General features: G+C 46.3%; 1 protein-coding gene across 2 annotated transcripts in view; it reads right to left on the minus strand.

Annotated features, from left to right (window-relative positions):
- ARHGAP40 (Rho GTPase activating protein 40) overlaps window positions 1-24,234 on the minus strand; it is a 133,185-nt gene that overhangs the window by 6,464 nt on the left and 102,487 nt on the right. For both annotated transcript variants that reach the window (XM_019509777.1, XM_019509776.1), the window contains exons 3-14: window positions 23,475-23,695; window positions 15,982-16,060; window positions 14,319-14,476; window positions 13,240-13,405; window positions 12,767-12,858; window positions 12,557-12,634; window positions 12,120-12,279; window positions 10,962-11,044; window positions 9,544-9,750; window positions 8,679-8,819; window positions 3,605-3,765; window positions 2,609-2,664 (exon numbers count right to left, since the gene is read on the minus strand). In XM_019509777.1, the coding sequence (XP_019365322.1) occupies window positions 2,609-2,664; window positions 3,605-3,765; window positions 8,679-8,819; window positions 9,544-9,750; window positions 10,962-11,044; window positions 12,120-12,279; window positions 12,557-12,634; window positions 12,767-12,858; window positions 13,240-13,405; window positions 14,319-14,476; window positions 15,982-16,060; window positions 23,475-23,695 (1,602 nt within the window). The remainder of the gene's footprint in view (window positions 1-2,608; window positions 2,665-3,604; window positions 3,766-8,678; window positions 8,820-9,543; window positions 9,751-10,961; window positions 11,045-12,119; window positions 12,280-12,556; window positions 12,635-12,766; window positions 12,859-13,239; window positions 13,406-14,318; window positions 14,477-15,981; window positions 16,061-23,474; window positions 23,696-24,234) is intronic.

Consider the following 24,234-nt stretch of genomic DNA (forward strand, 5'->3'; position numbering starts at 1 on the left):
AAAAAAAAAAAAAAAAGTATATTACAAATAGACACGATCATTTTTGAACATTTGAAAAGGCTGCCATATAGAAGAGAAAGAATGCCATTTCAACAGAGGGCAGGACAGCTGAACACAAAGCTCTGTATTTAAAACAGAAAAACAGGTTTAATTAAGTCTTAGAAGTCTTTTTTTTAAACTGAAAGGACTTTAGGACAATGGAACAAGATTCCTAGGTACACTGTGGGCTTTCCTTCACTGAAGCTTTTCAAAAACAGGCTAAATAAGAATCTGTCTGGGGTAGCTTAGAAATAGCGTATCCTTCCACCTGCAAGGAATTAAACTAAGCTAACCTGCAGAACTAAAGGGTCCCATAAAGCGTCAATAAAGCCCTGACCAAAGTAGCAGCAGTCATATTTCTTATGCAGCATAGACAAATATTCTAAAACACTTCTCTGGAAAATAAACTACTGCAGGGCCAGATTTTCCAGAGTTCCCATGGTTCCTATTGCCCTTTTTCTCAGGGGGAGCTGATCCCAACCAAAAGTGCTGATTTCTTGAGAAAATCTGAGCCTTTTCTGTTCTTGTTCTATTACTCCCATTCTATAAGTCTGAGCAACACAAGAACCCATGCATCATATAGACTACAGACAGGCATTCAAAAATCTAGGGCCTGAATTGATTCAATCTTTGCACGTTAATCTAACCTGCCTAGATTGAATCAATTTGCAAGTGAATAGATATTCCCTCAACTCAGGAAATGCAGGCACATGCCTGCAGTGGCTCAAGCCAGAAGCACGGGGGGTGCTAGAGCAGCCCTGGGCTGCAGGCAAGCTGTGCTGGGGAGCGGGGAGGGGAGCCAGCCCCAGCAGTAGTCTGGAGTGAATTGGCTAGGGTCTATGCCTGTCTCACTGGCACAGACCTGAGCCAGGGTCCATCTGGTACTCCCCCCTTGCTGCTGCAGCAGCAGGGGTGGGGGCATGGCCAGACACTGGCTGGCATGGCCCCCTGAGGCAAAAGGGGGCAGGAAGGAGGTTTATTACCACCTTCATCCCCAGGGCACCACAGCCAGGGTATGCCAGCCCTGACCACCGCCTCCACCAATCGCTCCCTGTGCAGGGCAAGTGGTGGAATAACCCCCCTCCCTGCCCCCCTTACCAGACACAGGATGGAGGAGGAATAACCCCCCTCCCTGCCCTCATGGCCTAAGGGGAACATGCCAGCCAGCCTGTGGCCACATCCCCACCTCTGCTACTGGAACGGCAAGGGGGGGGAAGGATCCTGAGGCAGGCAGCAGCTCCTATCATGATCCTGGGAGTGCCAACTTTTTCCCAGTGAAGGTGCTGCGTTGCTGCAGACTGGGTGGTGAGAGCAGCGGCAGTGCTAGGGAGAGTTTGGGGAGCTATGGCCACCCCTGTGAACCCCAGTGCCACCACTCACGCCACGCAGCCTGTGGCAGTTCTGCCCAGTCCAGCCCTGCTTGCAGTGCAGCCCCCCTCACCACTCCTGGAAAACCATGACAGGGGCTGCTGCCCCCATCAGGGTCTCAACCCCCTCGTCACTCCAGCAGCAGGAGCAGGGGCACAGCCAGAGGCTATCCAGTTTGGCTTCCTTAGGTGACAGGGGCACAGAGGGGAGTTATTTTCCTCCTCCCTCTAATATCTGGCAAAGGAGGCAGGGAAGGGGCTTATTCTACCACTCGCCCCATGCAGGGAGCAATCAGTGGAGGCTGGCAGACCCCAGCTACAGTCCCCCAGAGGTGGGGGGGGACTAAATCTCCTTCCTGCCCCCTTCACCTCAGGGGGCCATACTGGCTGGCATCTGGCCATGTCCCCACCCCTGCAGCAGCAAAGGGGGAGTGTGCCAGGTGGACCCCAGCTCAGGTCCGTGCCGGTGGGATAGGGAGTGGAGAATTAAAACCCCTCCCTGGTCAGTTCACTTGAGGCTACTGCTGGGGCTGGCCATGCCCCCGCTACTGAAGCGGTGAGCAGAGAAATGCCTGGCAGGTCCATACTGGTGGCACAGGGGAAGGAGGGAACAAATCTCTTTCCTGCCCCCTTCGCCTTAGGGGGGCCAGCATCTGACCATGCCCCCGCCCCCCCATATTCTGCCTAGGGAGCAGAGGAGCAGGGCCAGTCCTGCCCCACTGAAGCAGAGAGCACAGCCCTGCCCAGGGGTACAGATCATGCTGGGATGCTGGGGGACTCTGGTTTAACTTAAACCAGGAAAGTGTCTGGGACAGAGGTTCCATAAAACAATTTGATCTCAGTTACGTCTGATTTACTACATTCAACCAAGTTCTCTCAAACCGGTTTCAGCCATTTTACACTCGTTTATGTGCACTGAACTTATGTTCTGTTACAGGTTTAAACCAGCTTCTGCTCGCTTAAACCTGGTTCTACGTAATTTTTCTCCCTAGCCATAGAGGACACAGAAGTCCTGAAACAGCCCCTGGATACTTTGGTCATTCCTCCTCAGCAAGTAAGACTACCACCTTGATCATAATGACCCTTCCCCCTCCCACAACATCCTGCCTTCTGCCCTTTCCCTTAATTCCCCTCTAATGATGATTATGACTTCACACCAAAATCCACCAACATTTAGTTAGCTAGCATTAAGTCCCACTTACCTATATTGCCGCCAACTTCATAGAGGAGCAAATTCATAGATTCAACAGAGCCGTTACTGCAAGAGACAAAGAAGAAACAGAACTGTGTGACTGGACTTTCTGCCTTGTAAACAGGATGTTCATATCACACATGGCTCCGAGGAAACAGCTCATGGTTCAAAGGCCAGCAAAGGTAAAGAAAGCCCCAGGCAACATAGGGCACTAAACTCTGCTGCTGCTTCTACAGTGTAACTGTTGGAGAGGTCACCGGAGAATCAACAGGAAGGGAAGACAGACGTTCTTGGCCACTGTAGAGATCTGCACAAAACTCTGACAAAAGACTGAATTCTCAGGACAGAAATAAAGGGCAAAACAATAAAATTAAATAAATAAAATTAAATAAATGTCTATTGGCAGTGTTCATCTAGGATGAACTGCCCAATCAGGCAAGGATCATCTGCGTAAGGAAAACTGCAGAAGCCTATAGCAGGAATGGCAGCCATTTGGTACTACATGAGTAGTTTTGCTTTCTAATCCACACTAATGGATCCAGCTGAACCTGGACATGTGCTGTGTGAGGGAGGACAGGGCATGCGAAATCTTCCCAGCACACATCTTGGAAATACTGTCACACATGTACTTATTTGGATTAGCACTGGAGGGGATATTCTGGCCATTAACAGACTGTTCCCTCCTGGATTGCTGCAATCTTCAACAGGAAAGCTGAGAAAGACTTATCTGGAAGGCTATCCCTCCACCCAAACAGGCCTTTTGACGTGGCAGTTCCCTTACAGCCTGTGCAATGATGCAGTTATTCAGCATTTGTGTCCACCATATGGATACAAAACACCCCAACTCTAAAAGTTTAAACAACAGTCTAAAAGGCAGAACTGACTGCCAGTCACCATGCAGATCTCTGTCCCACACCAGCTTTTATCAAACTAAGGAGACAGGAAAAAAAAAAGCCATGAGACCTGGACTACTTCATGTCTATTTAACTGAGAAGGAGCTTATTACCATTTGAGCAGGTGTACCGTGTTGACAATATTCCAGTTGTTCTGAGAGAGGCGTTTCTGAAACTGCCTTAGAACATCAGCAGCCTTGGTTCCATTGTTCAGATGAACTTCCATTGAGTCCTTCAGGAAGAGAGAAGTCTGGACTTTTACAATTTTGGAAGGCTAGGAAATACAGGGGGAGGGAGAGAAAGAAAAACAGGTTTAAAGACTATAATGCTGGCATCGATTAACTGCCCAGTGTTCTAACCAGAGGTGAAAGATCACACGAAAGGACAAATTAGGTGTAATGTGCGTGGGATTTAGTTCTGTAGCCCACCTCCCACTTACATCACGTGGAGATGGGAAAATGCACAGCTGTATTAAAGCAAACAAAAGTGATCAACACTGGCTTCCCTGTTGTAGCCAGGAGTGGATTTGTTGATTTTGGATACAGTTTAGAATCCACATGTCAGCGCCCTCTCGTGTTAAAAGTTAGTATAAGCATTAGAAGAACTACAACTTCTTCCATGCAGATTTTTTAATTGTTCTAAGACAGCAAATATAGGCAAATCCCAAACATTAATCATCTCCTATTACATAGTGCTTTTCCTGCTTACTTATACCTCTCTGCTCAATACTGAATAGCTCCCACTTCTGTAAAGCAGCAACTTTTTAAGTGCACTGTATACTACTAGATTCATAACAAGTCATCCAGACATTTAATTAAATTATTTTGAGATTTCTGAATAGTAACTAGGGGAAGGAACATTTGCAGGCACTATGTTCAATACACCATTTGTGAACTGTGACCCAGTTTCTCTAAAATAAAACCTTCCATTTGGTAACTTAAATGGAATGTGGATAAACTCAGTCAGCACAAACAGGAAAGGATGAGGCGTGAAACCTACTGCAATTCATTATGATCTATGGGCGCATCCTGCAGATCAATGCATGGCTGCACAGATGGTGTTCAGTAGGACTAACTGAAACCTGGTGGGACTCTTCTCACGACTGGGTGGTGGGAATAGAGAGCTATAGGTTGTATAGGAGAGATAGAGTAGGGAAAAAAGTTTGGGGAGTTGCTCTCCATGTCAAAGAACAGTACACATCTTCCCTAAGCAAGTTAGGATCAGAGGGTGGTCAAGCAGAGTCTCGGTGGGTTAGGATCTAAGGGGCTCAGGGTGAAAGGGATCTGGTGGGGGGGCATCTACTACAGGCCACCGCACCAGGACGATGAGCTAGACCAGGAATTTTCCAAGCAGCTCGAAGGGGCTATGAGATCTAGACATATGGTAGTCATTGGGGACCTTAACTACCCAGACATATGCTGGGAGGAGCAATCAGCTAGATCTAACCGCTCTCGCAGGTTCTTAACCTGTATTCAGGACCTCCACCTAACACAGGAGGTAAGGTGTCCCACCAGGGGCAATGCCTTGCCTGATTTGGTGTTGGCCACAGGGGGATGACCTGGTGGGGGACCTGCAGATTCAAGGCAATTTAGGGGACAGCAATCACCAAATGATTCAATTCACTATCCCGTGATTCAATTCACTATCCAGGAAGGCCCTTTGGCTAATCAGGGGCATCCAAGATACCTTAAGAGCAAAAAAGAGGTGTACAGGAAATGGAAGCAGAGGGTAGCTAGGAAGGAGAAGTATACTTCTTTGGCCCGCACCTACAAGGAGTCAGTCAGGAAGGCCGAGGCAACTCTACAACTCAGGCAAGTGTCAGGGATCAAGGACAATAAAAAGTCTTTCTTTAGGTATGTTGGGAGCAAAAAGAGGGTGCAGGGTAGCATAAGACCCATACAGGACAGGCAAGGGGGCTTAGTGACAGATAGCAGGGACAAAGCAGAGCTCTTCAATGAGTTTTTTGCCTGTGTCTTCTTAAATAGGAATCTAGATGAACCCTCAACATACATCACGGACACCAACAAATAGAACATCAGCCGACCAACAGTCAGTGCCAACACGGTAAAAAGACACTTGGAGGAACTAGGCATATTCAAATCACCAGGACTGGAGGGACTCCACCCACGGGTAATGAAGGAATTAGCGGGGGGGCATAGCTGATCCACTGGCAAGGATATAGGAGCACTCATGGTGCTCGGGTCAGGTTCCAGAGGACTGGAAGAGGACTAACATCGTCCCAATCTTTAAGAAGGGGAGGAAGGAGGACCCAAGCAACTATAGACCAGTCAGCCTTACCTCTATCCCTGGGAAAATCCTAGAAAAAATTATCAAGAAGAACATCTGTGGGAGCCTGCTGGCTAATGTGATGCAGAGGAGTAACCAACATGTTTTTTTTTTTTTTTTAGCAGGCAGGTCCTGCCCGACTAACCTAGTTTCCTTTTATGACAAGGCCACCATTTGTTTAGATGCAGAAGTTGAGGTGGATGTTATCTATCTGGGCTTCAAGAAGGCCTTTGACAAGGTATCCCATACCATCCTTATAAATAAACTGAGGGGATTTGCCTTGGATGATTACACGATAGACTGGGTAGCAAATTGGCTCAAGGATCACACTCAGAGGGTGGTAGTGGATGGGTTGGTGTCAACCTGGAAAGATGTGGGCAGTGGAGTCCTTCAGGGCTCAGTTCTGGGGCCAGTGCTGTTCAACATCTTCATCCATGATCTGGATGAGGGGGTGGGAAGCACCCTGACCAATTCATGGACCACACAAAATTATGGGGTGCAGCTAACACTCTGAAGAGACGGAACCAGATCCAGGCTGACCTAGATACGCTGGGGAAGTGGGCAGAGAGCAACAGGATGCAATTCAATAAAGACAAGTGCAAGGTGCTGCATCTAGGGTGGAAGAATTGCCATCATACCTACAGGCTGGGGGGCAACCTTCTCAGCTCCATGGAGGCAGAAAAAGATCTTAGAGTCACTGTTGACTCCAGGATGAACATGAGTTGCCAATATGATGAAGCAGTTGGCAGAGCCAATCACACCTTGTCATGCATCTGTAGGTACTTCATAAACGGGTCCAGGGAAGTGGTTCTCCCTCTCTATACGGCACTGGTCAGACCGCAGCTGGAGTACCGTGTCCAGTTCTGGATGCAGCAGTTCAAGTGGGATGCGGACAACCTGGAGAGGGCCCAAAGAAGAGCCACTTGCCCGATTAGAAGCATGCAGGGAAGGCCCTATGAGGAAAGGCTAAGGGACCTTAACCTCTTCAGTCTCTCCAAGAGAACGCTGAGAGGGGACCTTGTGGTGACGTACAAATTCATAAGGGGAGAGCAACATGAAGTAGGCAATGATCTGTTCACCAGGGCACCCCCTGGAATGACAAGGAATAATGGCCATAAGCTACTAGAGAGAAGGTTTAGGCTGGGCATTAGGAGAAAGTTCTTCATGGTTGGGGTTGCCAGAATCTGGAATAGGCTCCCAAGGGAGGTGGTGCTCATCCCATCTTTGGGGGTCTTCAAAAGGAGACTGGACGGCACCTGGCTGGGATCACATGACCCTGTGCCAGGGGCAGGGGGTCAGACTAGATGGCCCAACTCTATAAATCTATGATCCTGAGGAAAGGAAGGAAGAAGAGCAGGAGAGTACAAACCCTGGACTTCAGAAAAGACGACTTTGATTCTCTCAGGGAATTCATGGGTAGGATCCCATTGGAGGCCAGTCTGAGGGGGAGAGGAGTCCAGGAGAGCTGGCTGTACTTTAAAGAAGCCTTACTGAGGGTACAGGAACAAACCATCCCAACACACAGGAAGACTAGCAAGTATGGCAGAAGACCAGCTTGGCTCAGCAGGGAACTCTTCAGTAAGCTAAATTGCAAAAAGGAAGTTTATTAGAGGAAACCAACTAGGAAGGTGGACAAACAACTAGGAAGGTGCATAAGAGTATTGCTCAGGCATGCAGGGATAAAGTCAGGAAGGCCAAAGTGCAATCTGAGTTGCAGCTAGCAAGGGATTTGAGGGGTAACATGAAGATTTATACCAGTATGCCAGTAACAAGAGGATCAGGGAAAGTATGGGTCCCTTACTGAATGGGGGAGGCAACTTAGTGACAGAGGATGAAGAAAAGGCTGAATTACTCAATGTCTTTTTCACTTCAGTCTTCAGAGGCAATGTCAGCTCCAAGACTACTGCACCTGGTGCCTCCCCCTGAGAGCACTGGCTGGGGAGTGGAAGCGCTGGATGAATTATTGTGGCTATTTCCCAGTCGGTGCAATTGGCTGCGGGGGGACCCCGCCAGTCGCTGACTGGTCGCTGGTGTGGCACTTGCTCCCCCTGACTAAGGTGGCACCAGTCGCCTATGGTGATCAAGAAAGGTCCCCTATGGTTAGAAAGGGGTGCCTGTATTTAAGAAAGGGAAAAAGGATCCAAGGACCTGGAGGTTACAGTGGACAATGAGCTGAATACGAGCTAACAGTGCACCCTTGTTGCCGAGAAAGCTAATGGCACACTGGGCTGCATTGATAGGGGTGTTGCCAGCAGGTTAAGGGAAGTGATTCTTCCCTTCTATTCAGCACTGGTGAGGCCACATCTGGAGTACTATGTTCAGTTTTGGGTCCCCTATTATAGAAAGAATGTGGACAAATTGGAGAAAGACTAGCACAGGACAACAAAAATGGTGAAGGGACTTGGACACATGACTTATGAGAAGAGGTTGAGGGAACTGGGCTTATTTAGTCTGCAGAAGAGAAGACAGAGGGGATTTAATTGTACCCATCAGCTACCTGAAGCGGGGTTCGAAAAAGGATGGAGCTAGACTGTTCTCAGCGGTGGCAGATGACAAAGCAAGGAGTAATGGTCTCAAGTTGTAGCAAGGAAAACATTGGTTCTTATTGTTAAGACAGGCTGGCAGGTCTGCCCTGAGCTGTGTCAAGTTTATACCAGGGTAGCCAAGAAGATACAAGTCAACCACCATTTTATGCAAACTCGTGAATGCATAAACACCTAGCATTTAAGATGTTTGGTTCACTGGCTGCTGGGGTTTGGTTCTTTAACATGCCAGCAAGATAAAGTTTTATTCTTTTTTAAATAATCCCCTGGTGTTCACCAGTCCCTCCTAAAAAGGTACTTAATAAGAACTCATTGAATCCTATCCTCTGTGATCCCAGCTTTTCTGGCCGTCACTTACTTCGGCTTCATTCTTCTCTGTCTTGTCCTTGTCCGTATGAATCTTCCGCAGCAAGTTTTTGATTCGCTTGTCATAAAACTGGTACCTCCTGCTGCTGCTTTCATTCATTTTTCTCACTTGAGCTACCAGGAAAGAGGAGACCTAAGGGAAATGAAAACAAACCAATAAATATAACAAACATCAACATACCAACCCTTTCCATTTCAGAGCCAAATGGAAGCGCTAGCCACTAGTTAAACATGTTTCACAAATTGACTGTAAAGGCGTTCACTGCACTGCAGGGGATAGGGAGTGCCATAGTGTGGTGAATGGAATCCTCTCTAGCCCTCTACCTTGCACCCCGATTCCGAATCTACCTACAGAAAGATTAATATCTTTTGGAGGCATTTTATACAGTTTCTCCTGAAACATCACCTATTCTTTAGTCTCCACTATTCAGGGTAGGGTGTGGGGGTTAAGTTTGTGGCACTTGTCAAAAAAGGTTGGCCCCTACTCCTTTAGAGGAACTTTCCAGCTTCTGTCCCCTTACAGAAAGAAGTGTATTTGTGGCTTCCACAGATTTTTAGCAAAATTGTGCTGTTATGGTCTCAAAATAGAGAGAGAAAAACATCTGCATAGAAATTGGTCGGCATTGCAGACGGTTGTACGGTGAATTGGGGAATCCCTCCCCCCCACAAACACTCTATAGACAGTGTTTTGCCTACATGCCTTGGGAGCAGCAGAAGACAGCACCTTAGCCAAAACTTTCATTTACAGAATTCTATTTTCTTTGAAATCTCCAGGATTATCTTACTGTGCCAAGCTTTGACCCAATCTGACTAATGCCCATGTCGATACCCTCCAAACGGACTGCCAGGTGACTTACAGTCCAAAGGAGATCTTGGTAATGGATCATCATCCGCACAACATTAGCTGCCCCTTCTGCCAACTGTTTCTCCTTCCCTTCTGGGACCTTGCTGGGCAGCGCCTTGTGCATGAAGAGATTCGGGGCAATGACCATGGAAACATTCCAGAGATTCATTTTGTTCTTTTTCTCCCTGGCAACCACTTTACTGAGAAATTCAAGCAAAGCCTGACAAGAAAGGAAGCCAAGTTGATGTTTTCAAGACATACTAACTTTAACATATAGCAAATGAGAGTGAGTGCTATGTCTTCACTGGGTTAATGTAAATAACCTTTCATCTTGGAAGACTTATGTTCAAAAGCTCAAAATAATTCACTGGTCTTGTCCTAGCATTAGGATAACATCAGCTTATAGTACAGACATGTGTGGCAACTTCAGTGAACCCAAACTCTCAAGAATCAGGTCAGATGATGAGGTTTGTGCAAAAAAGGAGGTCATTTTCCCTGACCTGTAGTGGCCCTCCTTCCCTTAGGTTCACTCAGTTTCCCATCCCAAAGACCCTCAAAAACTTGCAGCTTCTTCCAGGTGAGGTGGATAACTTCTTCCCTGTTCCTGCGTAAAACTACAATATATCCCAAATTTATCAAATGATCCAGATTTCTGAGACAATCTAGCCCTAGAAAAATGATACAGTTTTGTAGAGAACTGAATCAGGATATTCTTATGGAGAGGCACAACTGGGCAACAATGAGCTATTGGTTGGGATCACTGATGTGGCTTCTGCAGTATCCATGACTCACAAAGAACACAAGGCCAATCAAGTGCCCCACATTGCCACAAAACTGACCCAGAAACAGCACTTCTTTTTCCAAGGTAGTGTTGTGAATAACAAGGGGATTTCAATGTATTCCGATTAGAAAGCAGTACAAAGCTAAAGCTTTTGCAACTTTTTCACTATTAAAATGATGTCAGGATGCAAAGACACAAATATCAGCTGCACTGAAATCCTTTTACCTACTCTCCAAGGCCCTGTATTCAACAGATAGTCTAGGTTGCTGTAATAAGCAACTATTTTGTTTTGCCTCAGATGCCAGTATTTCACCACATTCAAATGGGAAGAGTAAGACTGTCAAGCAGGAGCATAAGCAAACATTTTCACAGAGGCATAAACGCCTGATGCTTCTGCAATCTTATACAACAATACAGCAATCACATGCTGATAGTTTGCACCCGCTAAATGATATGTGGGAACCTTTATTTTGCCCCAAGCATTCCTACCCACTAAGTTAATGAAGCTGGCACAAGACTAAATAATGCAATCTAAATTAAATTTCTCATGGAAAGAGGAGCGCAAAGATAAGTTCTCTAGGTAGGTACATGAACGGATATCACATTTTTCACCCCTACAGTTTTTCTTAGGGCCTTTTTTTCTTTATTACCTTTAAGGTGCTTCTGTTGGGCTCTGGCAGAATCAGGATGAGCAGGTTGAGGGCTTGCAATCTCTGCTTCAGGTCTGGGATATCTAAGAAGAGAACATGTTCTTTGCCATCAAACAGCAACAGCTTAAGTGTGAAGTAAACAGAGACCAGGTAAAAATCTAAACCAATCTGGCTCCCATATGGAACTGAAGCTCTGAACAGGCTAGCATATTATTATGAAGCTCAGGTAACTGATATGGGAGAAGCTAGGGTAACATTTTCTAGCATGTATGTGAAACTTAGGAGCTGAAGCCAACAGGATTCAAGCACCTAACTCGATCCTTTACGAGGATGGGAGTTTACAAAAGTTCTCCATGGCACCCAAATAAGTAACTATCTATATTTCTCTTCACTGCTTATCCAAGAACCAAGTTAAGTTTTACTGAATTAATTCAACTTATAACATCCTTGTGAAGGAAATTACATATTACAAATAGGTAATCTAATCTGAAGCACTGAGGTAGCAATTCACTTTAAAATTTCACATGAACTTTATAGTGAAGCTATAAATGGCACCCCAAAAAAACAGTGAAGAACCTGGGGAATGGACAAGTTTTGAAGCAAACATTACGAAAAATGAACAGGAATTAAACACACACACTCTACTTCAGCAGCTGCAAAGCTTAAGGACCACAGATGGAAAGGAATACAGATCTAGGCACTGGGCCTGATTCAGTCACTGGCCGACTGTGAGACCCTGAGCTACTCGCTTCCTTTCTCTGTGTACCTCAATTCCCCCTTCCATTCTTTAACAGTGTTGGCATCTCAAAATCCAATTTCTTTATAGAAGGAACATTCTTTCCAGACATTTGTAAGGACCTGTACAACAGTGCTCTGATCTCACTTGGGGCTCAAGGTACTACAACTATACAAATAAATAATGATAGTAAGCTACACTGATATGGTCATGTAAAAAGCTCTATACATAAAATTCTACTGGAGATGAGTAAGAATTCAACATTTAGCTAACTGAAATTGCACAAAGCATGCTGACCATGGTCAGCACTACATAAGCTCTAGTTAAAACAAACGTGTGACACACCTCTGAGGCCATAAGACAAGCTTTTAAAAAGAAAAACACAAAGCTGCAAAGGCCACACTGCCTGAACAGGGACTTACTTTGCACAGCAGCAAAAGCAGGCAGATATTCTGCCATCAGCAGAGGAGTGGGCAGCTCTCGAATGAACCTCTTCAGCAAGCCAGATATATCATTCTGATGAACCTCTTCCCAGCGGAAAAGGCCAGAGTAAAAGTCACTTTCCAGCTTTTGTTGCAAATTCTGTAGAGGGAAGAAAGTCTCCATCACTTTCAAGAAACAGGCACAATAAGAACACAAGTTGGACCTCCCATCCACAATCCAAAAACTTCAGGGCGTTAGTAGGTAGGGTAAACCTGCTAATAGACTCCAGCATTTTGGAGAAAGTGACTGGGAGGGCGGGATAGAAGAGAAAGTGGTCGGGACCATTCCAAAATGGATCTGGGTACCAAAAGTAAGGCCTGTGCAACAGTCACTTGCTTACACCCCCTACTTTAATGTATTAACAGAAATACTATACCTTGATTCTGGTCTGCGACCCTGAAACTCTAAGGATGCCTTCAGTGTCAAGCCCCTTCTTTTCTAGACATGACAGCAGCTGAGAAAACAGAAAGCAAGCTCTTAAATGCAGAAGACCAGATGTCAGTCTTTTTAGACTTAGGTTTAAGGCCTTGAATACTTCTCAGGTCTTGAAGCTATTGCATGCAACTGAAACTGGAAGGTAACTTACTGCATGGAGTATCAGTGGGACCTTGGCATTGGGGATGAGTTTTTGGTCATTTTCCAATAAAGTGTTGAGTGGAACTCCAAAGAGTCGATTCTCTGCAATAAAGACAATGTACATATAAACAACTGTCAAGAACTGCAAATCAGAAGTGCCCCATCTTCTGTTCCAACTGGGGAATGCACTTCATTAAATAATCACTGAAAGGAAAAGGAGACCAAATGCTGCAGTATTATCGCAAGTGGATGTGGGAAACCCACTCAGAGCAGAGAAGAAACAATGCATGCGATTCAGATCACAGAAAGACCCACAAAAGTCTAGCATGTCTCAAGGGCACTTCTTTTGGATTTATATTCTAATGCAAGAGCACCTGTAGTGAGGTTGAATGTTACCAAAATCCTGTTTGCTTGATAATGTTAACAGAAATAAAAAAACCCTCAACATTAAAGAGAAATTAAAAGACAAGAGATTGAGCTGACCTGTTGCTTTCAACTTTATGGCCTTATTTCTCTTCAGCTCCACACCTAAGACATCACAGAGAGCTGTCAACTCAATTAGTGCCAGCGTGGGGATCTTCTTCATGTCCTGCGGAGATAGATCTCCAATTCTGGTCACACCCAGCCTGCCCTTGCGGAGCTTAAATTTCTAGAGAGAAAAAATGAAAGAAGGTTCCTAAGTGCCAGCCCAGATGGCTCTGCTGGCTTTGTCGTATGAAATGTCCCTAATATTGCCTTCTACATTTCCACTTGTAAACCTACCTGTCACCAGCCCCAGACTTCTGCTCACAGCAGAACCAGGATGTCTTTGTATCTGCAGTGTGAAGGTCTTATCCAAGCCTTCATCTCGTATGGCCTCAAGTACTGCAACCCCTTTCTCTACAAGTTTCCCCAGAATGACAGTGTCTGATAAGACAAGGCTGGAAGAGGGAAATCCTGAGCAGAATGGTCTGAATATGGTAATTTAAATACATTAAATAGGTATTTTAAAATAATTAGTAAAGGGGATTTGTCAAAGGGGAGAACTCAGTTCCACCAGCACCATTTCCCTTCAGCTTTGCCTTATGCAGGAGCCAAAGCTGGTCAGGCAAAATAAAATGCACAAAACCATCCCAATCTATTCTACCATTTGAAAGAAGGGTCAATAAGCTTTCTGTGCCATTCACCAATTCTTTTCCTCTTAAAAAGGCAAAGATGTCTTCAGTCCAGTATCTCTAGTCTGGTTATTTTCCTACTCCTACTTTGCAATTTCTTTCTCACTGAAAGAGATCCAGACACCAGCAATGAAGAGCTGTAGGTGCTGCAGTATAAGTATTGTTCCAAGATTCTTCCTTCTTTCCTGAGCCCTACCATAATAATTGCACTTAGTTAACATTGCATTAAAACACATGGATAGTTCTGCTCTGACTCTTGCACAGAGCTCTTTCTAATGATAAAAGAACCTGTTCAATCAAGTACCCTAAAAGCAATTTTTTTAAAAAATTCAGAAACTAAAATTTCTAGGATCACCCCAAGAAAGAAGGGGACACAGGAAGTTCAGAGAAGTGCCTCATGGCCCTTACAGTTAAGGTATTCTCCTCTTTTATCCGCCTGGATTCGGGTAGAGATCCCTTGAGCAGAATGGCCGCTTGCTCTGAGTAGGCAACATCCGTATTGAATATTTCCTCTCTTCCAGAGCTCCTAACCATGTCTGAGAAGTCCTGAAGTCCCCTTGCATCTGCTACAGTCAAAAGCATGGTTTTAATTGATAGATCTTGAAAAGCAAAAGGAAGTGTGTAAGTCAACATAAGAAGATGTATTAAACAAGTTTGTGACACCACAAAGTTCTCTCACCAAGAATGTACTAACTTCATGCAACATTATCTGAGCACTGGGTGAAGTCTGGCAAATCCATGAGAGATGAAAAGCTTGAGATTAAGGGAAAAGATAGCCAAGGCCATTACTTCCCCCTTTCTGGATGACACTGACCTAGGCATTACATATTAGGGCTGCGTGAAGCTTCGGTCGCTGATTCGATTTGGCAGAGATTCAGCAGCTGAATCTCAAATCGATTTGGAGAGATTTGATGATTCGGACATAGGCAGCTTTAAATGTTTTTTCTACATACCTCAAGGTACCAGGCACGGCTCATGAATGCTGAGATGGTGGGGCAGGCAGAGCATCCCATGGGAGCACGAGGAGGTTCACAGCACGCTTAGTGGCGGACCCAGAAGTGGTCCAGAAGCACTTCCGGTCCACTTCCAGGTCTGCCATGGAGCACACGGGGGACCCCCCTTCCCTCCAGCTCTGCAACTGGTGCCTCCTGGGTCTTGGGGACACCTGGGGTCCCCCTACAGATGATTGCAAAGCTGGGGGACAGGGTGGGGAAGCCCCCCCACGCACTTGGTGGTGGACCCAGAAGTGAACCAGAAGTACTTCAGGTCCACTTCCAGGTCCGCTGGAGAGCATGCAGGGGGCACACTCCTGTGGGACGCTCCATCCACCCCACTATTCTCAGTGCTCACGAGCCGCGCCTAGTACCTTGTGGTATGTAGAAAAACATTTTAAGCTGTGTATATGGCCAAAATTGCTGATGCTCTGAATTGGCATTGAATCTTCAGATTCGGATTCAGCTGAATCGAATCAGGACAGTGATCCAAATCAACTAATCAAATCCCTGTCCCCTGAATCAGGCCGAATCCAAATTGAATATGGCCCGCTTCGCATGCCCCTATTACACATGGCACGCTACATAAGATAACATACCCTTCTCAGAATCCAATACTGGAGGCAGAACCATTTGAGCTAAGCTAACCTAGAACATCATAGAATTTCATCTCTATCTCAGAGTGTCCTCGCTACTTTGGGGGTGGGAGGGATCACTACAAGGTTTTGGTGAAAATTTTTGGGTGGACTTCAAATTGCAAACAAATTCTACCCTTCCTCCCTTTTTAAATTTAGCATCTATTAAGAAAACAGACTGTTCTCAATACTGTCCTTTGCATGTACAAAAGAAACCAGCATACACGCTCTGCTATATGCTGCAGTTCCTTATGAGGGTAGAGATTCCCCTATAAGGAAAGTGTTCCAACTGCAGCTTTTAGTTTTTCAAATCTACAAAGGAAAGTATGATGGAATACCCGTTTTTATATGAAAACACTTATCACACTGCTCTTCCAAAAGTTACTTCACCCTCAGCCTTAAGGAAGTACATTAGGGATAGACAAGGTAAAAGCTCTTCCTTACATTTGCGTGTGTTGCCTGAAGACCCCAAACCATGCTGTGACCGAGTTGTGACTGATTCCTCTGTTTCAGCTACCACCTCCTAAGGAAATAAAAAGCAGAATGCACTTGGTACACCCTGCTGTATATACAGAGAGCCAGTGTGCAGCGTCCTGGTTTGGCGGTTAAGAAAATTGTTCACTTGCACTAAAGAGCTACTTAAGTACCTTTAAGTTCAGATGTACAGGGCTTGCTGCAGAAATGAAAATCACTTTAAAAACTGTTATGCAATTGTTAGAAGCTTCTGTTCATGACCTAAGCTGCAAAAGCTGTAAATTCTTCTCCCCCCAGCGCCTTACCCTCCCAATAGCACAAAGTTTTTCATTTACCCCTTGCCATCCACCATCAGCTGGATGTTCAAGTCATCGGCAAATTGCTAATTCATACCCTATCAAAGCACCAGCAGCTAATTGACATATCTGCTAGTTTTGGGTCTGCAAGCCAGGCACATTAAAATCAAAACGAACCCCTGTCAGCAGTCAGTTTTCAAAGTCCTTTTAATTAAATACCACTTAATTAAGGACTTAAGACTTAAGCAACGTAATGTTTCATGTCCTCTGCTCTACAATAACCTAGCCCATTGCTACAAGTTGAGCAGGTCCCAGAAACGCAATGCAACTTGAGTTTGTCAGGAAGCATTTGGAACACGAGGATAAACATGCTAATACAAGCTCTTTGTTGACAGAGCTGGCTGAAAATAAAACAAGAACCATGAAGAAATATGTTCATTTAAATATTTTACCACAAACGCTTTTCAGAGCAACTCCAACAAACATTACATTCCCAGGCTAACCAGAAACTAAGAATAAACGCAAATGCATGAAGAGTCACTGATATTAAGTGAAGTAAATCAAATGGAAGTAAAGAGATTTCCTTTTTTCTTGAGCAAGAGATGCAACTAAAACCACACACATAGCTGGACCAGTGACTTAGCAACTACAGTTCCAGTGAATAACAAACATACTGAATGATCTTAGAACCCCCCAGGGTTTCCATTCTGGCATGCCTACTCCGCAAGTAATAATCCATGTGTGCATGAGAAAAGCTATGCTAGAAATCCAAGTTTTATGGAAGTTGTAGACAGGAGTTGAAAGCTATATATGTGCACAGGCACAAAATCAAAGGAAAATAGGAATGGAAGGGACCTCAGGAGGTTGCACTAAATGACCTTTTGCTTTAGGCAGGTTCATCTCCAACTACACCACCCCTAACTGGTCATCTCACCAGCTCTTAAAAGCTTCCAAGCTTGGAGATTCCATCACTTCTTTGGGTTGCCTGATCCAATACTTAAACCACTCCATAGCAATAAAGTTTTTCCTAATATCTTACCTTAATTTTCCTTGCTGCAATTTAAGGATGCACCTTAGCGTCTCTCCTGAAGTCACAGAGAATAGTCCATCTCTAAAGTCTTTATAAGTCAACCTCCCCCCAGCAGCATTTTCTTCTCCAGACTAAATAAGGCCAGTTCTTTCAGCCTCTCCATAAATCACAAGTCCCAGCCCTCCCTCAGAGATCCTGAAAAAGAACTCTAGGTCAGAAGTTATCATAGTGAAACAAGCTAAAACTCCCTATTTGTCAGACCTTGAGCAGAACATATGTTCTTTTTTTTGGGCTACAGCCTGCTCCTTCTCAAGTCAAGGACTAAACCTAGTATCTATTTAAGTTTTGGATCAGCCTCATAGTGCTTTATGGGGCCAATAATTTGAATAATTTCTTGCATCTAATCTTCATTAGAAAAACAGCATTATAAATAAAAGGAAATATGCAAGAAGGTTGCAGGGAGACAGACTTATGTTCAGACCATGGGATAAGCAGCAAGCAAACTCAATTAATGCTCAGAAAGTCTGCACAGAAATCAAAGCAAGCCACTGAACTGGGATCAAGACCTGGGAATGCTATTAACTTTGTGGCTAGGGACAGAAGTTACACATAAACCAATTTAAGTGATCTGGTTTAAACCTCTAACATAGGGGTTGTCAACCAGGGGTATGTGTACCCCTGGGGGTATTTGAGAAGGCCCTGGGGGTAAGCAGCAGCAGCATTGAGAAGTGGGGCCACTTCTGGTTTCACTGGCAGCACTTCTGATTTTTCCACAGGGTGGGGGGCCTCCCCTCACTCGCTAGGCCGCTGGGGACCCCCTGCCCCCCCACTCATCGGCTGCTGGGGGACTCCCTGCTTCTTGACCAGCCGCCACAGGTACACCAACCAAAACTGAAAACCCAGTTTGTTACAGCAGAGGTTAAGTCATCAGAAACTGGTTTAAACCTGTAACAGAAGTTCAGTGCATATAAACCAGTTTCAAAATGGCTGAAACTGGTTTAAGATAAACCTTGTTGAATGTAGTATCCGACTTAACTGATTTAGGTCAAACTGGTTTATGAAACTTCTGTCCCAGATCCCTTTGTGGTTCAAGTTAGATCAGAGTCCCCCAGCATCCGAGCATTTTGCAGTGCTGGGCTGGGCTGCCTGCTTCAGAGGGCAGGGCTGGCCCCACCCCTCTGCTCCCTAGCTGGAGCTAGTAAGGGCTAGCTCACTGGCCCTGCCAGGGTTTGGGGCCAGGAACAGGGTTCAACTTCCTTTCCCCCAAGTATGGAGTTGCCCTGCCCTGCTTACTTAGTGCTGGCTGCGACTGTGTGCTACAAATCCCAGAGGCACCTGGAAGCAGAGAGAGGAAGCAATGAGCAACCCTGCTGCTGTGAGTCTGGACTTCAAATCCCAGAGACCTTGTGGGCAGCAGGAAGAGGAAGCGAACATGCAGCCCATGCTGGCCATGTGCCTGAGTGCTGTGCTCTAGTGCCCCCCAGTTTCTGGCTCAAGTCATTGTAGGCATGTGGCTGCATTTCCTGAATCAAAAGGGAATGTCTGGTCATTTTCATATCAATTCAATCTTTGCAGCTTAGACTAACCTGCAAAGAATGAATCAATTCAGCCTCAGTCTTTTTGACTGGCTGTACTTAGCCTGTGTGACTGGATGGGGGTGGGGGGACGAACGACAACAACAAAACAACTCGCTTCTGTGTCTCAGGTTTCCTCACCTGTAAAATGTGAATAATACCAAATCTACTACACAAAAGAGGATTGTGAGAATTAATTTAGAAAAAGGAGAGCCCTACAGAGACGAGGAAAGAGAAATAAATGCTAAAGCATATATTTACACGGTCCTTCAGAGACTGCAAAATACACTGCAGGTCCAAGGAGGTGATCCTCCCCCTCTATGCGACCTTGGTCAGGCCCCAGCTGGAGTACTGCATCCAGTTCTGGGCACCGCATTTTAGGAGGGATGTGGACAACACGGAGAGGGTCCAGAGGAGGGCCACTCGCATGATCGGGGGCAGCAGGGCAGGTCCTATGAGGAGAGGCTACAGGACCTGAACTTGTTCAGCCTCCACAAGAGGAGGCTGAGAGGGGATCTGGTGGCCATCTATAAACTGGCCAAGGGAGACCAGCAGGCAAGTGGGAGAGACCCTGTTCCCCCGAGCACTACCGGGAGTAACAAGGAACAGCGGCCATAAGCGGACAGAGAGCAGATTCAGGCTGGATATCAGGAGGCGCTACTTCACTGTCAGGGTGGCTAGAATCCAGAACCGACTTCCAAGGGAGGTGCTCCTCGCTCCTACCCTGGGGGTCTTTAAGAGGAGGCTAGACAGACACCTTGCCGGGGCTGTCTGACCCCAGCATTCTTTCCTACCTGTGGCAGGGGTTTCGGACTGCTAACTATGAAGTCCCCAACCTTGGCTGCAGCTCACCCCCAATTCCTCTGAGGAAAGCTTAAACACACCCTGACACACAAAACTTCAGTAGAACTTCATTTAAATCATGAAATGTAATCAGCATTTTAAAATAGGAGTACCTACACTGGACCCCCAAGAGCAGTTACTTTATTTGCACACAGAAAAACATGTTCAACATCACCCCCATGTGCATCAGCAAAAACAGGTTGCTTTACACATTTACATCTCTTGGGATTCTGTGCAATTGTCACAGAATTATCTAAACTTAAATGTGGGTCTCCCTTGGCCAGTTCATAGACGGCCACCAGATCCCCTCTCAGCCTCCTCCTGTGGAGGCTGAGCAGGTTCAGGTCCTGTAGCCTCTCCTCATATGACCTGCCCTGCTGTCCCCTGATCATGCGAGTGGCCCTCCTCTGGACCCTCTCCATGTTCTCCACATCCCTCCTGAAGTGCGGCGCCCAGAATTGGACGCAGTACTCCAGCCGCGGCCTGACCAATGCCGCATAGAGGGGGAGGATCACCTCCTTGGACCTGCTTGTGACTTCAACTGGGGTGTGCCTGTGCTTCTTCTGGGACAAAAGCCAGAGGTTTCTCATTAGGAAATCCTTCCCCTCTGCTCAGGGTCAAATTAATTGACATATTTGGGGTCAGAGAAGTTTTACCCTATGGTCAGATTGGTACAGACCGTGGGTAGCTATAGAAGTCAGCAGCAATTACTATTCAGCTTTGGTAGACTTTCCAGGGTAAATTTAAAACACTTTTATACTCTTTATTATATTCATTTCAAACAGACAAGATCTATTTTATATTTAGACCAAAGACCACCTCAATTAAGGAAAAAGTATGTTTTGTAAAAATGAAAAGCTAGTCTCAGACTGTATAAATGAGTATTTCAAATCTCCAAGGCAGCAGCAGGTGGCAGGAAAGGAAGGACCTGGGCAAGTTCTATTATGTAAACTCACATGGGTGAATTTATCAGCAAGGACAGTTTCCAGAACCCATAATGGAGATAGGTTTAAACAACTGTTTTATCTACATAGTTCTCAAGTAAGATTAACTGTTCCTCTAAAAACTAATTAGAATCAATTAACTGGCAAAAGGGCTAAGTAATCCAATGACTCAGGTTAATGGGACTGTAGTAACAAATGCGTTACAGAACATGTGCTAAGAACAGATCTCTCCCTTTTACACACTGGGTGCATGTTCATTAAGGTGCTTTTTCTAATGTGCAATAAATGTAGTACCTCCAGTGTAAGGTATCAAGTAATATGCATTAGGCTGCCTTAATGAGCATTAACAAATGCGCATAGTTTAAGTGACACTTAATGCACAATAACCTATATTAATGTTCATTAGCATAATTGCATGTTTTTTAAGGGACACTTTAATGCACAGGAAAATAGACTGCTGCATATTGAAGTGCAAGTGTATATGTGCCCACAAAAGCTCAACACCAGATCATAGATAAATAAATATTCTCCTTTCCATTATGTCCATGTAGTTTAATTAGACTGTGAATTCTTTCAGGCAAAAATAGTCTCCAACTACATAAACTCCCTGGCCTGATGAGGCCCCAAACGCTACTGGAATACAAATAAAATACTGCATGGTATACTCAGCAGTAGGGTACTTCATAGAGTCCCCCCCAAGTCACAGAAGCTGAGAACTTATGTAAATGTGTCAGACCCAGAATACAGCAAATAATATCTCGCATCACAAAAGGTTTCCACCATGAGTGAGGGTAACAGAGATATTGCTGGCAGTCTTCAGGAAGGTAGACACTCCAGAAAGTACTTGGGCAGGAGAGTAGCTGGCAAACTGATGCTGTTATGACCTATGCCACTTCTGATCTGTGGCTAAAGAGTGAAGCCTTCTAGCTAAAAGACTGAGTCAGTCACCTTTCCCTACCACTACATTCACTTCAAAGGAAGTCTTTAAAATCCCAGATTCTATAGCATTAATTTTACTGCACATCAGATGCATAAACTCTATGGGTGCATCCATACAAGCCTGTACGTGCATCTTACCACATCTCAGAGTGGTTTAAGATACAGCAAGAGGCATGTTGCAAACAAAAAAACGTTCCTCATGCTGCATATTTGCAGCACAGGCTCAAAATTTGATACCTGGATATTCAGGTATCAAAATAAAACACGGGGGGAAAAAGAAGGGCAGGGCATGATCCCCAACTATGTCCCAAGGTAACCTGGGAGCCAGTCCTACAGATAGACACTCAGGTTTCTGGCCATAGCATCTCTATGGTGCTCCTGCTTCCCCAGCACGGAGGGGCACGAACCCTTAACATGCTGGGGCAAGCAGAAGCGCGGCAAGGATAGGGACCCCGGCACTGTTGCAGGTAAGTAGGGACATGGGGGTGGAGGGGATGTGGGTGGGTTTGCGGAGGGGTTCAAATGGAGGCTGCCACATGCCTGCCCCCCTACCCGCCCCCTGCAGTGCTGGTGGCAGCAGCCAAGCCCAGCTGTGGCCCAGCTGCAGGCACAGTGAGCAGCGACACTGCACCATGTGACCCAAGCTCTGTACATGCCGAATGGATCCAGCCTGCTAGTGCATGGCTTTGGACATGACTGGGAAAGCCATGCACTAGCGGGCCAGGCCGGGCTGGGCCATTCAGCATGTACAGAGCCCGGGTCACACAGCACCGCGTTGCCATTACCTGTGCCTGCAGCCAGGCCACAGCCACGTTGACTGCTGCCACCAGCACTAAGGGGGGCAGATGGAGGGGGCAGGCATGCAGCAGCTGCCATTCAAGCCCCTCCACAAAGTCTGCAGCAGGACCCTCACACACCTCTGCAGTGGACTGGGGATGCACAGGTCCTGTGCAAAGGCGCGCTAACTACACTGCCTGGGCCGGGTCATGCTGGGCATGTTTTTCATGAGGCTCAGGTGGCAATGCACAGCCACAGCACTGTGCCTACAACAGGCCATGGCGCATCACCACTGGAGCCTCACGGAAAACGCACCCGCCCGGCCAAGCCTTCTCAGACTGGGCTGCACAGCCAGCATGCCTTTGCACAGGAGCTGCATGCCCCAGAGCTGTGCCTCCCAGTCCTGTGCAAAGGTGCGTGCTAGCAGGCTGTGCTGGACAAGGTCCTGCCATGTACTTTCTCCCCACCCACACCGCGAGTCTGGCAGTGCTGTTGCAGGTGGCAGCAGGTCATAGCCAGGCAGCAGCCCCCAGTCAGACTGGTGCAGTGGGTAGAGGGTGCAGGGAACCCTCAGTTAGGGCTGCTGCAGCAGTTCAGCTGACACAAGGAGTAGTGTCCCTAGATACCAATTGGCCAGGCCCCAGAAACTCCTGAGAGCAAGTAGCCCTGAGCTACTTGCCAGGGCAGGTTTTTATACTGCTGAAGCCAGCACAGGGCAGGGTTTTATACTACCCTGGGCTGGCCCCAGGTTCTCGCTCCCCCTGTCTGCAGATCTAGGAGGAGTTGGGCAGGGTTATTTTGCCCCAAGTAGCACAACTTGTCCCACACCAAAGTGCTTGTCCAGGCACATGTGGAGGAAAACCTCCAGCTCAAATTTGTGCTCCTCCTATTTGAGCTGCTGAAAGCACATGTGCCTGTATGTGTGGACGCACCCTGTGAGTTCAACTTTGCTGAAGACTCAAAAAGGTGACAATACTGGTTTGGAATAAAATAAGTCTGTCTCCATAAAGTCAAGGAAGCTGCATGGAAATACTTCAGACGAGTCAGTAAAGCAACATACCCCAGAATTTATCACTCCAAAAATATCTCGGACGTCACGCACAGGCTGTTTGTTCTTCTTCCGACGAGACCGTGAGTAGGTATCCAGCCTTCTCTGCACAGCTGCAGCCTGGGTCTTGGTCAAGGTAGAAAGCAGCACAATATTGCCATTGTCTGCAGCATTATCCCCAATCAGATCGGAGAGGCCTGCATCCTGTAGCCATGCAGCTTCAGCTTCTCCCTCTGAGAGGCAAGGGATGAAGGACAGAGTCAGTGTCAAAAAGCAGGGCAGGTAACAATTCAGCATAACAGATACAGTCCAAAAGCAAGGCTTGGAAGGCATTATGGTTCTCTTCCTTAGTACAAAAGGAATTACAAAGCCAAGAGAGCTGCTGGGACTTCAAGCCCCAGTCCTGGCTTAGGAACAGGTATAAGCCAACTATGCCTTTGGTGCTTCACTGGGGTTCTCCCCTGCCCTCACTCCCAACAGTCATTTGGGAAACAAGGCACATACCCACAACACAGACTTCCCTTTGCAGCTAGGCAGCAAAGGTATGGCCCCACTAGCATAGTCCTCTTTGGAATAAACAATAGCACGTGGCCTTTCTGCAGAGAGCAAGCTCTACACCCTGGTGAGTGCAAGGACTATGCTTTTAGCTGAATCTGATAGTGAATTCCCTTTCAAAGGACAAGAAGGAAAGGTTAGTGCCCTCTCCCTCTCCTTTGCCTAACCTGGCCTTGCTTGAGCCTCGTGTGTGTGTGTGTGTCGGGGGGGGGGGGGG

Source organism: Gavialis gangeticus, unplaced genomic scaffold (assembly GCF_001723915.1).
Source record: "Gavialis gangeticus isolate Ggan-Ray unplaced genomic scaffold, GavGan_comp1, whole genome shotgun sequence".
In the NCBI taxonomy this organism is placed as follows: domain Eukaryota; kingdom Metazoa; phylum Chordata; order Crocodylia; family Gavialidae; genus Gavialis; species Gavialis gangeticus.